The sequence below is a fragment of the Eurytemora carolleeae genome, unplaced genomic scaffold (genome assembly GCF_000591075.1).
Source record: "Eurytemora carolleeae unplaced genomic scaffold, Eaff_2.0 scaffold459, whole genome shotgun sequence".
NCBI classification, from domain to species: domain Eukaryota; kingdom Metazoa; phylum Arthropoda; class Copepoda; order Calanoida; family Temoridae; genus Eurytemora; species Eurytemora carolleeae.
Genome location: NW_019396361.1, coordinates 1 through 19372, shown reverse-complemented (window position 1 = coordinate 19372; position 19372 = coordinate 1). Strand labels below are relative to the sequence as shown.

The window sequence follows — 19372 nt, the reverse complement described above, 5'->3', positions numbered from 1 at the left end:
TTTGTTTACAATGTAAAAGCATGTAAAAGCATATATCAAGCTATCTGGCAATTCTTGAACCCTTGAAAATATGGTTTGAAAATTTCTCAATATTTTCGATCATTTTTGGGACATTGATGGTCTTTTCCCGCCCGGACCTGTCATAATCCTTCAAACGAAGCTAATTCACCTTCAGGAGAACTCTCCTTACATCACAACAACAATCTGCTTGACGCAAACCTGGGCAAAAATGTATCCGGTATAGATATTGTGAACTTTAAAAAATTAGAATTGAGACTGATAGAAGTATTCCTGAAGAAAATTTAGCGAAACTTATTAATCACACCTGGTATTCAGTGCACGATATACTGCATGTAAATTGGTTAACTAAAAATAAAAGTAAGGAACGATTCTATTCTAGGATAGTAGGCTCATTCGACATTATATCGTGAACGTACTGTAAAATGAACCTTCAATAATACTATAAAATTCACACAAATTCAACTTCTTATTTTACAAGTTTTTAATAAATTATTTGATATTAATATCCAGGACATGTGTTGGATTACTTACAAAATCCAGATAATTAATAAAAACACTAGACTGAAAAAAATCCTTTAAATTAGTTTTATTATAGAAATAGCTGAAGTACCCGGCGTTGCCTGTGGATTTTTTTCGCCTATATTATCCCTAGGGTACCCTTGAGTTTTCTCAAAAAAGTTCAGCCAATTTGGTTTAGCCGTTTGGCCAGCTAGCATATAATATTTAAGCGAATAGATTTATTATATAGATTAATTTGCTTTACTTTATGATACATTTTTTATAAAAAAAATTCTAATTTTCATTTGGCAATAAACTATAGTTATTGAAAACAGTATTTTTTGTATCAAAAATCAATGAGTTAGGATTTTGAGAGCATAAAAATACTCAAAAGCAGTCTAATTAAAGCGCTATCAAGTAAACATTTATATCTATCAAAAAAGTTTATCTTCATTTTTCAAATTCTTTTATGGAGGAGCTATGATGATCCAGACCTGGCAACTTGTGGAGTTCTGAAGGAGATTAGAAAAAGGACCTTGGTCAGAAGTTTCCATTCCAGTTTATTGAGTTTGATATGTATAAAGTGCTTATATCTTACCCTTTGTCTTGGAAACTTAAAGAAACGCCTGCCTAAACGTTGACTTTACAAACCCTTATAAAACGCATAGAAAACGTTCCCAGCCCTAAAATTGCAAGATAATCCTGCTTAAAGAACTCCGATTAGAAAATCATATTTAATATTTATATACAGCATAAGATTATGCAAAGTCGGAGTTTATATTTGTAAATATTTTAAAACATGAAACATGTTCATAAATATATCAGTCATGTCAATCATTAAAGTGATGTCAGCAAAATCTTATCAAAATAAAATTTAAAAAAAATCAGAGCTTGGGAAATTATGAGTTTTTAGAAAGGGTGTCCTAATAAATATAGGATTAATTAAGACTATAAAATCAAATTTGCTCTATGTGCAGCATTTTGTGTGTAAAATCAAGTTTTATTATTCGGTGATGGTGATGAACTAAACCTCTGTAAATAAAAAAGTAGATGTTAGTTCCGCATTTCACACAAATCAAAAGTATCAATGCAAATAAAAGACAGTGCCTCGTTGCAATATCTTCAAGATTGACCAAATTCATTGCTGTTTTGGTTATATTGATTAAAACCAATTTTTAATAAATATAGTTATAATATCTTGCTACTTTTTGGACGAAGAAATCGTTTTTTATACAGTTAAACCCTAAATAAGCCATACATCGAAAGAATTCATTAAATGTCGTTTTCTTCACTTTCTGATAATGGAATGTTACAGATATTTAGTTTTTTAATTAAATAATTATATTAAACTGTTCCCGCATATTCATGGCTATTTATTTATTTTCGCAAATACTGAGATTTATGTAAAATAGAGTAAAACCCATTGAAAAATTGTCAAGACGACATCTGATAAATTCTTTCAATGCATGGCTCATTTAGGGTTTAACTGTACGTAGGCGTTCGGTTGGCTGATAGGGAAAAATTCGCTAACAATTGCAACCAATCAGAGCGCCACAAATATTGGGTTAAACAGAACTCGAACAGGATTGTATAAAGTTGCCATAATTGTTACATGGTTGAACCGTCTCAGTGGAGTTCAACGACTTCTCACAATTCATAAAATCCGATCTTGATCCTAGGATTACATAAAACGCTAACTCAGAAAATGTTAGATAATTTTTCATTGAAAATCTGGGCTAATGAAATTAAACATGATAAAGCAACTTCATTATTTTGTACTTTTATTTAAATATTTACTATATTATACAGATTTGCATTGTGCAGACAAAAATTAAGTCTTTAATGACGATCTGAAAGGTTTAGATTTGAACAGTTGGAAGCGCTGAAGATTTTACTGTATTTTTCGAACTAAAAAATCTATAACATCGACAGAAGTTTTCGTTCGTTTTGATTAATTTTCGACCTAATTTTAGGGAAATTTATGTTTGAAAATGAAAATCTTATTTCATTTTAGGTTAAAAAGAATAATGGAACTCTCTGATTGGGTGTGAGGACGTTTCTTGAGCATGAATTCGATTAAACCAAAGTTAAGCATAAAGTGCTCGATAGATAGATAGATAGATAGATAGATAGATAGATAATGCTCCAGAGTAAATTCTAAATTTGGGTAATTGTAAATTGTGTAAGTTGGCTTGGCGACCTATTTTACAATATTTTTGTGTTTGTAATTGTAATTTGTCAATTAGGTTAAATTAAGTCTTCTGCCTTCAATAAAATCTGTTAATGGCGTATTTAATGGTTTGTTCACAGTGGTAAGCCATCACAAAAAAAGAAAACAGAAAGTATAATTTCCGTACAGTCGTCTCTGAAGTCTCATAATTTATGGGTAAACCTGTACCTGGACTTAGATTTCTTGATTTTTTAAAGTTCATTTCAGATAATTAGAATCAGTTATTGGATGTGGATATAAAATTTCATCTTGTCTGAGATAATGAATTAAAACTCCTAAATCTGCATGAACGTATTGTTTAAGTAAAAAGTTTAAGAAAGTAAAATGTACACCCACACATTTTTAAAAACACACTCGGGGTTCATAAAAGCCTCCCGAAAAAATTAATTTAGATCTGTCCGTACGTTATACTCTAAATAAATGTGTGTTCTAAAATCCTAATGTAAAACACATTTAAAAATTTTCTAATTCTAAAATCTCTTATTACACAAACGAAACCAAAAATTCTAATGTTGGTTATATAAAGAGCTTTCTTATGTCGAAAAGGAGGGCTTGACTAAAACCAGAACATCTAAATCACCGTGAAGTTAAATGACTTGGAGTCAAAAAGTACAGTTGATAATTAATTAGCGTTAAAATATTTAAATGTAAACTAGAATACGCAGTTTGAACATCAGGCGAAAAGGTTTTCCATGTACTTCTTCAATCAAAAGCAAAAATATGAGTATTCTGTTATAGATTTATATATCTCACGGTGATCTAAAAGTCTCAAATTCTTGCGCTAAACATCTAAAAGCATTTCTTCAATTACTCCTTTTAATCTGAAACTGCAAACAAGTGATTAACAGTTCTAAAATGTACATGTCTAGAGCTACAAAACAGTATAAGAGTTAAGCAAAGAGAATAGAATTTATATTAGAGTGGAATTTACTAGAAAAAAGTGTAAAACGGCCATTTTGTTGTGCTGTTTCCATACTGCAGCTGTGTACTTCACATATTTGTGCTATATAACCTTTTGGGCCCTGGAACATCATTTTATAGAAAATCTAAAATTAATATTAAAAGAAAACCAAATTATGAAATAGGCTGGTTTCATAATTGATTAATGATCATTTCTCATAGACTCTATGCCTTTTACTTATTTTCCGTTATAACTATAAATCAAATTATGTTTTTTATTCACCTAATTCATTTTATAAAGTTTATTAAACAGCTTTAAAAAATTCGAAATTGAAATGGATAGTCTGGAGAACATACTGTATTAATGTACTCTACTGCATATAATTTGTGAATATTTATATGATTTGTACACTTTGAACTCCCTTTCAGGCTGAAAGGGACTGACAAAATTCATATCGAGTGATTGTCTAAATTCCACTCTAATATATATTCTATTCTCTTTGGAGTTAAGCGAGGTAAAATCAAGGACCATGGCGTTTCCACATTTAAAGGTCGATCCGGTCTTAAAAGTTGATGCAAGTTTAAATAGGAGTCTAGATCTCTATGATCTGTGTCATCTTCATTCAAGAAATCCCCAATCTCTTCTTTACAAGATAAATACATGTGCCTTTAAAAATGTTGTTTACACTATAAGAACTGTTTTAGAATATACAGGGATACAAGATTAAATATATCAAACTAATTTGCAAAACTATTAAAAAAATTTACTAATATTTTTTCTTTTAATCATTGTCTGAAATTCAAAGAAACCATGCAGTTTAATTTTGCCTATTTCACCCTGATAGTGATTATAGGCCAATCTCTACGCATAAACATTTGGGCATTCAGAAAATACAAGCAGTAATGCAGAGACCTTACAATCCGGAGGGTGTATTATAAATATTAAAAATAAGAAAAATAGATCAGTGTTATGGGACCTGCTATATTTAACTCGGATATTTTTTGATGTGCGGATTTTTGGTAACGAGTAATTTGGTAATTAACATTTTGGTAACTAACAATTTGGTAACTAATAATTTGGTAACTTGACAATTTGGTAACTAACAATTTGGTAACTAATAATTTGGTAAATAATAATTTGGTAACTTGACAATTTGGTAACTAACAATTTGGTAACATCCCTAATAGGACATCTCAAAAATCCAGGAAGGTTGCAACTCGTCTAATATTTCAAATCTGTATTCTTTAAATGTTTGCTTTGAAAGTTCAAAGTAAAAGAAATATATTCTTTCCTTTTCTCTTCTATACAGGGTGAGTCAAAAAAAAGTGTGATTTGCGGCGGCTTGTGTAAAATTGTACTTTTTTTGCAACTCTCCTGAATGGTGTTTTTTTTCAATATTTTTTGAACTTTTTTTTCTATCAAAATCAAAAGTTCAGAAAAACAAAATGTGTAAATAAATTATTTCTATGGAAATCTAAAATTTTATAAAGATTGAATCACAGAATCGCAGAAAAATTTCAGAATTTTTATAAGAAGAATTCACAATTTTCAGTTCTGGTCTAATTTTTACGGAAAAATTGTTGCTCAATGGTTCTCAAGGTTTCAACTGAACAGCGTATATTAAATACTTTAGAATATACTAAGAAGAAAGGAACTATAGAATTTGAATAACTTTACCTTAAAACTTAGACCAGAAATAAAAATTGCGAATTTTCTTCTTACAATTTTGCGAATTTTCTGTGATTCAATCTTTTTAAAATTTTAGATTTCGATAGAAATAATTTATATACACATTTTTGCTTTTCTGAACTTTTGATTTTGAGAGAAAAAAAAGTTCGTGGATTTTTTTCGGCCATTGGAGTACCAAAAAAATTACAAATTTTCAAAAAATATTGAAAAAACACTTTACAGAACAGTTGCACAAAAAAGGTATATCTGCAGGTGACCTTTACAGAAGAGAAAAAGACAAGGATTTTTCACTAATTTGTTTTCTTTCACAAAGTTTTAAAGATAGGGTACACCTGAGGGGTACACACTACCAGGTAGCAGTACCGTTGTGAATCAGACATGCCATGGGGGGTCACTTCAAAAAAACATGAAACTACTGATATCTAATCTAATTTTAACGTAAATTCCACGTGTTTTAAGTCCCACAAGAAGTACGATGAAAATGTGCTGATTTTTTATTAACTGCAGAGTGCACATGTTTGAGAAGTGTTAAAATAATATGTTAAGCAACAGGGCAACATGTTGAAAGCTTTAAAACACGTATGGTAAAATACTTAGGAAAACAAATAGGATTGGAAACTAGTATATGGGATAAAATGAAAAGTTTAAACTTTTCTTAACTTAATCATTGAAGATACCCGCAAGTTTTGCAGACTTTTTTCTTATATTTTTGGTTTCTTGCAACTTAAAACTTGTTTCTCTTTCTTTGCCAAGTCATTTTTCAGATTATTTAAATTATTTACAAAAGATCAAATTTTCCATTCAAACTGTTACATTTCATGAGTTTAAGGTCGTCATTACAGCCTCATCCTTTGAGGGTAACCCTGTAGGTAGTAAGAGGCAGATTGGAATAACAATGCAAATTTTTATAATTTTATTCTTAAATTTTCAAACTTTGTAATTCGTTTAAATTATTTTTCAGGTTTTGTATTTTCAGAATCTGTTCTGAAAATGAAATTACTACCTCTGCTGCCAGTATTATACTGTCTCTCTCTTGTACAAGGTAAATCATCAAAACAATTACTGTTTTGTCTTTTTCATTTCATGTTTTCATGTCATGTTCTCAGAGGAAACTATTTTCTCATTAATTTTCTTTTCAAAACATCTGACACTAAGATCATGGACCCTATTTAGGATAATGAGACTTTTTTGTGATTTCCTCTAAAGAAAAAAAGATTTCACTTTAAATAGGTTATTGTATACGCGGTAATTGTACATCAGACAAATATTTCTTATACAAATGGAGTACCCGTCTGCAAAGCATGTGTAATCATATGGTAGGGCGAATCGCGTCAGTTATATCTCCCTTCTATTCCTTACTCCCTGATTAAACTAGATTGCTTTTAAATTTGTTTATCTGTAAATAAAAATTCTTTTCTACAAAATCTCATTATTAAATTAGTGAATTAGTATTAAATTTCCTTAAACTTCTTTGTTTAAACTAGCATTATTAAGATTGAAGAAGGCAAAAACAGAGTTATATTTAAATGACCAATGGACACTTCCCCCCCCCCCTAATAAGTACAATACAGTGGTTAAATAGGTTAAATTATACTTCAAAAAGGGTGCAGTATGGCGAGAAATCATAAACTGATGAATTTGCCGACTTGTTGCATATTTCGACATTATCAAAATTGCCAAGAAAACGGACCGAATGGTCTGAGAGGAAGACATTGCATGAAAAATGATGATTAATTCAGATAGTTTGACGAATTATAATAATGTATTGTATCTCCTATCAGACAAAAAAAATTTAAAAATTAAATTTTTTTTAACTTAAAAAATTTCAACAAGAAAAATACTTATAGGAACACCAGTAGCAGAGGCAGACGCAGATGCCCAATATGGACAGAATAACTATGGAGCTATGCCAAACCAGGTATAATAGTTTGAAATGCAGACCGTGCCTCAGCTCCCTCAGCAATGCAGTAAACGAGCCTCCTCCATACAGCACAGCTTTTTTTAAAATCTTGGTTTGTAAGTGTAATGAAAAATTGTAACAACTTTTTTTTGACGTATTGGCATAAGAAACTGAAGATTAGAGTTATTTATTGATTGTCATGATTAGAAACATATATGGACTCATAAAGTAGTTTTTAAGATTTATATTAAAAATTTAAACATGTCTTACGCAGAAAGGAAGATATTTGGAGAAATATTTCTGGAGTAAACTTAGTTTGTTTTGTTGTAATCTTTGATTTAAACAATACATTTAAAAAAAAAAATTTAAGATTTAAATAAATGATACAAATTTTCTAGATTTAATTTGAACTACAAAAAAAGGTATCGCTTAAATCAAAGATTATAAAAGATGAAATTCAAATTTTTTTCTCTAAATATTTTCCTTTTCGTGTAAAAAGTGTTTTATACACCACTTTATTAGTCATAATTAGGCACTGTTTATGATAATTATTAAATACTTCTCATCTTAGATAAACCTCTCATGCCACTATGTCCAAAAAGTTGTAAAAAAATCTTTGATTTAAACTTAAAAACAGAAGTTAAAAAACCTCCTATACTGTATTACACAAGCACATTTTGATGTATTGCGCATGCTAATTACTGCATAGCCGAGGCTTGGTCTGCCTAACAAATCTGGGAGGCTCATGGGATCCAGGGGTTCCCTACTTGGCTACTAACACATATGCATTGACTCAATTCCACTGGTACAACGTATGGAAAGAGACGGCACTAGCATAGCGCTAGCCTAAATGCATCACACCATCGCACTGGTTCAATGATGCATAGTTATTCTTGAAAACAGTGTTGTTTCGCCTAATATTTTACTTATATCTTACTTTTCTTGAAATTACTTGCAGATGGGAGGACCCGGTTATGGATCAGGATACCAGGTAAATGTTAGATCTGATAAAAGGGAGTCATTGTAGAATCTCGTAGATATGTTTCAACTGGGTCGGAAGAGAAGTGCTTGTACTATGTCTGGGAACTTCTGTGTTTTGGATACTCATTATCCAGTCCGCTTGGTTTTGATATCAACTGTGGATACTTTTAATTTGAGGATCACTGATTAATCTCTTCATTTCATTTATTCCTCCACAAAGCAAGGCTTCCTTCAACCCTTTGACTGGGTACAATTACCACCCAGGATATCAAATAAGGATTTAATTAATCTGTAGATTAACAAAAGATCAAGATCAAACATTGATCTTAATATCCATAAATAAAGAGTTTCCAGCTCTGTTAAGCTAACTTTCGTTATTCATTAAATGTGGTCTTTTAAGGTATATTTTAGTTCGGTTGTGTACAGGGGTTCTAATCTTTATGTTTAGGGTTATGATGGTAATGATATGAATCCAAATGAAGCTGATAACATGGAAGGTTATGGAACGCTTCAAATTCCAGACTCTGGAAATGTTGTTCCTTTGGTAAGTTTTTACCCAGAATATCATGATGAGTATTGTTCGCACCCTGTTTAATGTCATTTTCTAACATTCGGATGGCTCTAAAGCAAACCCACTCATTTGAAGATTCAACATTTTGCAAAGCAACTATAAGTGCATACCATTTTTAAATGGATTTAATTCGTCTCAAACTGATTATGTTCTCACAGCATTATTCCTTACTTAGTGTTGCACTTAAGAATAAAATAATAGTGTCTGTACCTGGGTTGAATATTTCAGGATTCAGAATCAACAGATCCTGGATACAATCCTAATTACATGCAACAGGTAAACAATGCAAAACTACACCAAAAACCATCAAGCTTAGAGAAAGAGCTTGGTAAAACAATAACTGGTTATAGGATAATTAGTCCTTACCAGGCTTGAAGATTTCTTCTTGAGAAAAATTGAGTTTGGCCTCCTTGTTTGATAGTATGACTCACTTAAAGGAAGTTCATTGTATGTTTGCATGCAGTACACAATATACTTAAGGAGGTTTGCTGCTTAACATTCTTATACAAGGAAGGAAAAGTCAATATAAGAGATAATTGAGTTACAGAGATCGATTAACACCTATAATATGCAATATTTTCCACAGCATGTTCTATTGTGTACAAGTACTGTACACGACTAATTAGGAGATATCTGTATTCAGGGATATTTAAGGATCCTTTGAATAGGAAATGCAAAATCTTTTTTAAATAGACGTATGTTTTATGTTTAAAATTGGATTATTTCTTTCAAAGTTGTAAAACTTAACCCCTGAATGCAACAAGTGGCCGTGAGATGTCAGTCAAAAAACATTACATGGAACCGTAGAATGGCGTGCCGGGACACTATAGGCCTGCTCAGCCTATCCAGGTAGAGTGTATGAACAGTCTGTGTAGTCTGTGTTCTCAGGTAGTGTAATATTCCTCCCACTTACAGGAATATTAAGCAGCATTCTCCCTGTAGTATAATGTGTACTGTAATTGGATACACACTGTGCTTCCTTGAAGAGCGTTGAAAAATCACATAGTGAGGTGGGATTGCTTCTTCAATCAGAAATGGTTCAAAGGAAGTTCAGTTTTGTGCCCCGGAAATACAGCTTATGCATGTTCAATCCCAACTTTGACCTGTCACAATATATGACTCCTGACAAGAACAATTAAGAAGAATTTTTAAAAGTAGTTACGCTTTACTACCTACAATCTCATAGATAACTCTATTTCAGCCAACCAATATGGTATACCGACAAGGAAACCCTGGCCAATATGTTAGACCAATGAATTATGGATTCCAACCTGGAAATATGGACAAGTACGCCAGATCAGCAGATTATCCTTACATGAACCCTCCTATTTCCTCCTACAATCCATCTCCTCCAATTAGCTCACCTAACTACAACAACCCTGTCAGCACATATCCCTTGTTGCCTATATATCCCAACAGACGACCATCTTACAACAACTACCAGCCATTGAACAGTCAGGTATAAATATATATACGGTAAACTCATCATGAAATTAAGATTTAGAATAGAGATGTATAGAGTTTACATCCCTTCACTAACCCACTCCTTTCCCTTATTTCCTACTTGGGCTAACTATAAGAACCCCTCTTATTTGAATCTAAGCATACTGCTATGTGTCTCTATTAATGGTAGTTTTAAATCTGATAATTAAGGGAAAAATGTTTACCATAAGCTATACTCCTATCCAAGGTTCTCCTTGCTCTTCTGTCTGTAGATCAAGGTAATGTGGTTTTTATCAGTGTGGAACCAGTGAGTATGCAACTTAATTCATTATACTTCAGACCAATGATAAATTCTCGTCCTTTGTGCAACACTGCTTGTAACATCAAACCTAGCTGCTCAATGAACAAACCTCAGGTAAAACCCAAAAGAGTTAAATATAATTATTATTATTATATGCATTATTAACACCTTTACTGTTTCAGGTCGACTATGCTGTTCAGGGACAGACAACATTTTGTAAACCAAAGCCTGTTGTTACATCAATGGTAAGAACAAAAACAGATTGGTGGTGAATGTGAAAACTCATTTTCTTCTTTTTAAGGGATGCAGTTCCTCATCTGGATGCTCTGGATATAATCCAGGATATGGTTCTGGATACAATCCTGGTTTCGTCTCTGGTGGTTCTGGATACAATCCTGGTTTTGTCTCTGGTGGTTCTGGATACAACCCCGGTGTTGTTACTGGAGGATCCGGATACAACCCCGGTGTTGTTACTGGAGGGTCTGGATACAACCCCGGTGTTGTTACTGGAGGGTCTGGATACAACCCAGGAGTTGTTACTGGTGGTTCTGGCTATAACCCTGGATTACCCTGTGGTGGATCATCTTGTGGCTCCCCATGCTCCGGGTCTACCTGCAGTGGAGGATCTGGATACAACCCAGGAGTTATCACTGGAGGATCTGACTACAACCCTGGATATGTCAATGGAGGTTATGGATTCAACCCAGGTTTCAATGGAGGATCTGGCTTTAACCCAGGATTTAATGGATATGTCATGAATCAACAAGCTAATAATGGGGATTCTTTTGTTTGCAACAGTGAAGGTTGCACTAAGGCACTAAGGCAAGCCGTAAATCTCCCTGGAAAGGTATATTGTTTAGAATGGTTGGCTGGCTAGTGGATATGTATGGTGGTTGAACTGAGAGTGCACTGAGTATTATGGAGATAACTTTTAGGATTCAGTTGATGCCTATAAAACGTTTTTTGGGTGTTTAATTGCTGAGTAAGAGTGCAAATTTGCTCTTCAAAAATCACAAGCACTGTCCATTTTAGTGATTTTCTCTCAAGAATCGATTTTTTGGTATTACTTGATAACCCAGAAGAAAAATGTAACAAAAATTCTTCTATAAACTAATTTGATGTTAAAGAACAGGTTCAGGAAATAAAACTAACTCTGATAATAAAAAAAAGGTTGTTCAGCCATTTATTTCTTATATGGTTGATTTTTCCAAAATGTTTTCCGCTGATTTCCTGGAATTTGATTGCGAAGACGATATTTGAAGAAATTTAAAGAATCTGCAAACAATAAAACAAAAAAATAATGAATTAGATATAATGATGATTTACCATTAATTTCATTACAAAATTCTGTTGTGAAAGTTTTTTGTTTTTTTTGTTCTTAAACAACAAATTAGTTTATATAAGTATTGTTGTTAAATGATTTTTAAGGAGTGAATTTGTGCTCTTATCTAAAGAATCCTTAAAATGTTCTCTATAAAACTGCACTCTCATCTCAACTATCGTACTTATCCAGTCTCTCCCTTTAAAAATAAATAACTTTTAATGCATTATGCCAACTGTAAGTCCTGAGTTTGAGCGCAAATTCGAGGTTCAAAACCCCTACTTTACGTTTTCAGAATTAGTTTTTTTAAATGATTAAATAACGACAACGAAAAATAAAGTAAAAATTATACAGTAATCTAATTAGATGGTTATTAGGAACATATTTCTCAAAAGAAATTTGTCAATAAATCAATGCTAAAATCAATTATTTCGTTTTGATTATTATATTGAATTTCTTATTTTCTTTGAATTTATTCGTAGATTTCTTCAAATTCTTCAAATGTCGTCTTTTCAATAATAGTTCTAGAAAATCTGCAACAAATCTTTGTGAATAATTATAGGAGTTTTGAACGTCGAATTTGCGCTCAAACTCAGGATTTACAGATCTTTAAAAAGTTTAATATGTCTCAAATAAATTCGAAAGAAGTTTTCCACAACACGGCATACTCAGTTCAACCTTTCATAGCCGGTCACTCCCTTTAATGGCTCGAGAACAGCAAGCACCGTTTACGATATCTGCCGAACACCATTAATAATAAATTTAATTTTTTTTTTTTTAAATGGAAAATACTGTTAATGAAATGAACATTCCGTTTTTATAATAGCGAACGGCTTGAAGAAGTCATAACGTGCGCAGGCCTAGGGGGACTCCCTGATAATAATTATTCATTAAGATTGTCAAAAATTAATGCAATTATAGAATATCGAATTATGAACAGGCATAAATCAGAAAGAACTGAGATTAATTAACAGTTCATCGTAAAGTTTACATTAATATCTCGGCACTGGCTATTTTTAATGCTTATGGAAGGCAGAGCATATTTGGGAAATGGCAGGACTAGGGCTATTTTGTGATAATCGTTTCACTAATCATATTTATAAAATTAGATTGTAAAGTCGTCTGATTAATCTTAAAGTAATTCCGGGTCTTTCTGCTATTAGGACTGTAGAGAGACAAATCCCAGAGTTCGCCCATCATATTTAACTTCTATTAATATTGTTTATTTAAAAGGTTGGAACTTGGAGTGATGGAAAGACAGCTGCCGAAGGTTAGTCAATAAGCAGTAAGCCTGGTATAGGTTTCTAGCTTCAATTTGAAAGAAATATTTTCTAAATACTGAGTTAACTTTCGCGTAAAATGTGGATAATTGAGTTCAGACTTCAGATTACGGTAAAATATTTTTTTAAACAAAAATAATTTCAAACATGCCGGATTGAAATAATAATATTATCTAAACTTTTTATAGCTTCACCATCGGAACTAAAATTCGGTCGAAGCACCCCTAACCCTTTAGTAAAAGTAAATTCAACCTAATGTCTGACCCTGTCAACCTTATTGCACCGGCTACAAGACCTATTGAGTGTCTGCTTTATTTACCCAATGTACGGGCGATACAGTACAAACTGGGACCGGAAAGGTTGACCCGGCTCGGAAATTCAAATGTACTACGGCTGCCCGTGTAGAGTTTACTCCCACGTATTTCTAACATAATGCATATGGCTACACTTTACAGGGTGTCTAAATAAACATGGGAATTAAAAAACAAATTCAAAATAATCTTTGTAAGAATTAGCGGTGTATTACCTAATTTCAATGGTCAGAATAAAGTTACTTTTGTAAAACCGTGAAAGACTTCTATTTCTTATTCTGCAAAACGCTTTATGATGTGTCTGTACAATTTCTTTAAGATTAACATTGAATAAACAAATGCATTATGTTTGTATACGGGAATTTCTTATTTTTCTGAGTACTACAGAATATATTTAATCAAAATATAAAAATTACAATACAGCATACTAAAATATCATTTACAAAGACGAAAGCAAAATCCTTAATGAAATCTCTTCTTTTTTTGGGCCCCTTAAAAACTTACTCTGATTTCCTGTAGATTGATAACAATAATAATAATGATAAATTTCAGCTGATGTCGAGGGCAGCTCACCTTAATATAGTAAGCAATACTTTTAAAACTTTTTAAACCATCACAATAAGCAGTATTTGATTTTTAACGTTAATAAGAAAAATATTTGTAAAGAAGGTTTAATCCATTGTTTTGCCTTTTTTGGTTTTTACTAGGAGGGCATAAAATTTGCATAGAGTTTTGTACAGTCAGAACCAAAAAACTATGAAATAAGAGGACGACATTGAAGCAATATTTTAAGTGTCTTTGATGTTAATAGTTTTACTCACGGCCCGCTTATAGATAAACCTCTACAGGGTGTCCCACGAAACATGAAAGTTGGTGAATAGTTTAAAATGTCTTCTTCCATAATATGTAAAGTTGTTTGTTACCAAAGAGAATAATAATAAATATTTTATGGCATCCATATTATAGTAAAATTGATTTCTAAGTAAAATATATTTGAGTAAAGTTTGTTTAAACTAAATAAACTGCAAAAGTCTTTAATATTTAATACAGTATATGGAAAAGCCATTCAAAACTATTCACAAACTGTCATGTTTCGTGGGACACCCTGTATCCATTCTATTAAATATCCATGGTTTTACTAGTAGCTTAAAAATTAATTTTAAATTTAAATGGTATGTGCACACTGCACAATTCCTGTGTCTCATGTACATTGGACTATTTAAAGTCATAACTTTAGTCTAAAAGTTGTCTTTATAATACCGAGTTTTCTTCCTCTCACTGTAGTACATAACAAGGTTTCTAAAACAAAAGCAAACAAATATAATTTTTAAACTGATTTATTTATCAAGAACTAAGCTATCATGACCGCCGCTTCGAGCTCATCTTTTATTTAGATTGCGGACATTTTCTCTTTGTATAAATAGTAAAATTATACCAAAAAAAAGTTTGCGGATTTTATCAAAAATATCGTGGATTTTGAAAATTGAACGAAAATCCAATTATGTTGGAGGCTAATTTTTGTAATTTTGATCATCCACACAAAATTTAGGCTCGATCGGTTCAGCCGTTTTGAAGTTCAAACAAACAAACAGACACCCAGACAGACAAGCAACGTATATATCTACATAAATATTCTAGGTACAACGAACAAGTCTGTTGCACCAGTTCTATACAACTAAATCGTGTACATAATCAAGAATATTCTGTAAGAATGCAAACACTACCAGTAACATTAAATCCATGTATGTATGTTGTGCAGAATAACGTAAATGTAATTAAAGTGACAATATCTGCAACTTTTAATCTTTCTCATTGTTGTTGAATTCCCTGTTTAAAATTACTGTTACTTTAAATATGAAATAAATTTAATAAATTTGAAGTTATTGTATAATGTATCTGAAGTTGGAAGAAATACAATAAGGACGACTTTTCTATTTAAGTTTTGATTTATAAAAAGCTTTCCAAATTATCTATGCTTTGTAGAACTCAATATATTGAAATCGAAAGTCGTCTTCAGTGTACTTATATATATAAGATGACGACTATGGAAATATCAAATATAAAAATAAACTTGAGAATGGATTTTGACCTAGTCTAAAAAGTGTAAATAACAAACCACAAATTACGTCAAATTCATCACCCAAACAACCTTATTTTTTGAAGTTTTTGGGTTCCTTCACTTTTCATGTGGTCACTCATAACAGATTCCTTTCAATCCAATAATAATTTTCTGGTAGTTTAAAAATGACAAATGCAGCTTAATGGGTTTTGGACTTTGTCGGTGTTTCAGCGCGGGGGTACAAACAGACAAACAGACAAGCCAAATTTATATATAGATAACCCCAGTTTAAGGCCCTGTCTAATTCATACTTGATCAGGCAAAGCTTTTAATCAGGCATTCACATATCGTTACATGGCGTTTAACCACGATTATTATCATTATTATTATTATTATTGTTTCTACCAATCAACCTACACTCACACTCAGTGAAAGTAACCTCTAAACGTGCAAATTTCTGAAACTGAGACTGAAGAGAAGTTGAAGCTCTCCTAGAAAGAATAAGACTGAAGAGGACCTAAAGCTCTCCTAGAAAGGATGAGACTGAAGAGGACCTAAAGCTCTCCTAGAAAGGATGAGACTGAAGAGGAGTTGAAGCTCTCCTAGAAAGGATGAGACTGAAGAGGAGTTGAAGCTCTCCTAGAAAGGATGAGACTGAAGAGGAGTTGAAGCTCTCCTAGAGAGGATGAGACTGAAGAGGACCTGAAGGTCTTAAAATATCATGATTCCAAGGATTCCAAGGTTAATTTGAGTCTCATGCCTTAAATATAGTCATTCAATGGGTTATTTATTTGTTTGACTGAGATTAAAACAAGTTAACAGTTGCCGTGAACCATGAATGAGAGGAAACGGACAGTCTACGTTTCGTACAGTCCTTTGTGGGTAATTCTGTATATCAGTCGGTAAAAGTTGTCCGATCCTGAATTTTTATTACCAAATGTCAATTCATTCCGGTTTACATCATTAAAGGGACCGATCACTTTTTTGGGTAATTTGAGGGTAAAATTAATAGCCAATTAGCTATTCATTGGCATCAGTCTTACTTTTCAAAGTCAACTGTGGCCTGAGAAAAAAAGCCATTTTATCATTCAGAATTCTAGCTCAAAGGTATACCTTTGCACTTACTCTTTTTGTCATAATCATGGATTTTCAAAAATTTTCAAATATTAAATTAAATTGTAGTATCTAATAGCTAATTGTAGATATCATACCTTTCCGCTGGAATTCTAAACGATAAATCGGCTTTTTCTCCGGTCATAGATATCTTTGAAAAGTAAGACAAATAACAATATATAGCTAATAGGCTAATTAGTTTACCATGAAATTATCCAAATAAGTGAAAGTTCCCTTTAAAATATCCCGACTTGGTCTTTTTGAAGTACCGTACAGTCAGCAAGTACGACATCCTAACTACCTAAGCTATTATCATAGAGAATAGAATAATATATAGAGAGGAATTAAAAGAATCTCTCGGTATGAATTTTTTCAGTCCCTTTCAGCCTGAAAGGGAGTTCAAAGTGTACAAATCATGTAAATGTTCACAAATTATATGCAGTAGAGTACATTAATACAGTATGTTCCCTAGACTATCCATTTCAATTTCGAATTTTTTAAACTGTTAAATAAACTTTATAATGAATTAGGTGAATAAAAACATCATTTGATTTATAGTTATAACGGAAAATCATCGTTTGTAAAGTGGAAGGCATAGAGTCTATGTGAAATGATCATTGGTCAATTATGAAACCAGCCTATTTCATAATTTGGTTTTCTTTTAACAATAATTTTAGATTTTCTATAAAATGATATTCCAGGGCCCAACAGGTTATATAGCATAAATATGTGAAGTACACCTGCAGTATGGAAACAGTACAACAAAATGGCCGTTTTACACTTTTTTCTAGTTAATTCCTCTCTATATATATATTCTATTCTCTATGGCTATTATTCAGTAAATCTACCTTAACAGTTTAGTACATTAAAACAATGAAAATTGATTTAAAATTTACTAAAATATAATTTTTAACATAGAACAATGTCATTTTAATCTAGTTATTGCATGATTGGTAACTTAACATTATTATGACACTTTACATTTTAAATACAATTTAAAAATAATTTTCACAAGATGGCGGCAATTACACAGTACATACACGCAGTAAAATGGCGGAGGTCATGTACATGGCAAAGGAAACCCTGATTAAGATTCTGTATATAAGAGGCACCAATATGGTGACTTAAGAGCGATTTTTACAAAGAATTTTGATTTTGGCTGAATACAATATTTTGGAGTTCTAAACAAAACTAACGTTATAACCCTTATCACCGGGTATACCCAAGTATATCCCGTTCCTAGTTTGCATTACAGGGATACCGTCGGATAGCGGGGGACCAACCCAATCACGTACAGGTTTCGGCGGTAATGGCGGGGGTGGCCGTTTCGGTGGCATTTCAGTTCGTTCGCTCACGGAACTCAGTCGTGGTTTCATGGGTGGTAAGGGGGGCTGAGGGAGGGTGGACTGTGAATGAGGGGGATGAGGGAGGGAGGACTGTGAATGAGAAAGAGGGGGATGAGAGAGGGTGGACTGTGAATGATAAGTAGAAGGATGATGAAGAGAAGATTGTTGATAAGGGGGATGAGGAAGGGTGGTCTGTGAATGAGGGGGATGAGGGAGGGAGGACTGTGAATGAGAAAGAGGGGGATGAGGGAGGGAGGACTGTGAATGAGGGGGATGAGGGAGGGAGGACTGTGAATGAGAAAGAGGAGGATGAGGAAGGGTGGACTGTGAATGAGAAAGAGGAGGATGAGGAAGGGTGGACTGTAAATGAGGAGGATGAGGTAGTGAGGACTGTGAATGAGTAAGAGGAGGATGGTGAAGGGAAGGCTGTAAATGAGGAGGATTAGGTAGGGGTGGTTGATGGTGTTGACGGAAATGAACAGGTTCATAGTCCTTCTCCAGACCATGAGGTTTAATATTGGCGATTCGAGATTTCTCGTAAAACCTCTGAGCTTCATAATCCTTCATCCCACGGGATTGTAAATGCATCATCTCATATTCATTTACATATCCTGGACATAATAATATCATATGTAAAGTTCTTCAAAAATCATCTCTTAAATGTTCTTATTAAATGTCATTAACGATTCTCAACCTTTCCCTTTAAAGAGAGAGGCTTGCTTCAACTTAAAATTGGCAGGTTTGGAACAAAATTGGCAGATTTATTTATTTTGGTAGACTTACCCTCACAGCTTAGCTGCCTCGTCTTATTAAAAATTTACAGATTTCTAGTATTTCAAGTTCATAAAAAAAACTAGAGTTAAGTTAACAATCAAAGTTTCTAGAAAAAGGAGAAAAGTTATTAATTAGTAAAATAAAATTTTACCAATAGATGGACGTGCAACCAATTTGACTCCTGGCTCGTAACCAATAGGACCTCTATTTTGACCGGCCTCCAAACTGGTTCTGCTATGACCAGCCTCCAAACTGGTTCTGCTATGACCAGCCTCCAAACTGGTTCTGCTATGACCGGTCTCTAAACTGGTCCTGCTCTGACTGGCGTCTAAACTGGTTCTGCTAAGGCCAGCTTCTAAACTGGTCCTGCTCTGACCCTTGTGTATCCAACTACCCTGAGGAGCTTCAGCGGCTGGTCTGGAAAGACCAAGGCTAAGTCGGCTCTCGTTGAAATGCATACTTTCTTCATGGTTCACAGGTTTAAACACTTCATCGGCCTGAAAAAAAAAACATTATTAAACGACTATTTACCAGGGGTCCATATAATTCCAACTAATACAATCCCAACCCGGGTAGAATCTTAGAGTCTGAAACCTAGTCTTAGACGCCGGGCCGACCTCCTCAGACCCTCTG

General features: G+C 33.0%; 2 protein-coding genes across 2 annotated transcripts; one reads left to right on the top strand and one right to left on the bottom strand.

Moving 5' to 3' along the window:
• Nucleotides 1-6304: 6304 nt before the first annotated feature.
• Nucleotides 6305-15326, top strand: LOC111701729 (uncharacterized). Its single transcript, XM_023473137.1, has 13 exons — nucleotides 6305-6381; nucleotides 7187-7257; nucleotides 8198-8230; nucleotides 8669-8764; nucleotides 9020-9067; nucleotides 9993-10250; nucleotides 10445-10512; nucleotides 10574-10649; nucleotides 10718-10780; nucleotides 10837-11382; nucleotides 13090-13126; nucleotides 14000-14029; nucleotides 15086-15326. Exons 1-12 carry the CDS (start codon nucleotides 6330-6332, stop codon nucleotides 14023-14025), a joined length of 1374 nt encoding a protein of 457 aa, XP_023328905.1. The 5' UTR covers nucleotides 6305-6329; the 3' UTR covers nucleotides 14026-14029; nucleotides 15086-15326.
• Nucleotides 15327-17498: 2172 nt separating this feature from the next.
• LOC111701730 (early nodulin-75) lies at nucleotides 17499-19268 on the bottom strand. Its single transcript, XM_023473138.1, has 2 exons — nucleotides 18891-19268; nucleotides 17499-18576 (listed from the first exon to the last, which is right to left on the bottom strand). Exons 1-2 carry the CDS (start codon nucleotides 19195-19197, stop codon nucleotides 17801-17803), a joined length of 1083 nt encoding a protein of 360 aa, XP_023328906.1. The 5' UTR covers nucleotides 19198-19268; the 3' UTR covers nucleotides 17499-17800.
• Between the last annotated feature and the right edge of the window lie 104 nt (nucleotides 19269-19372).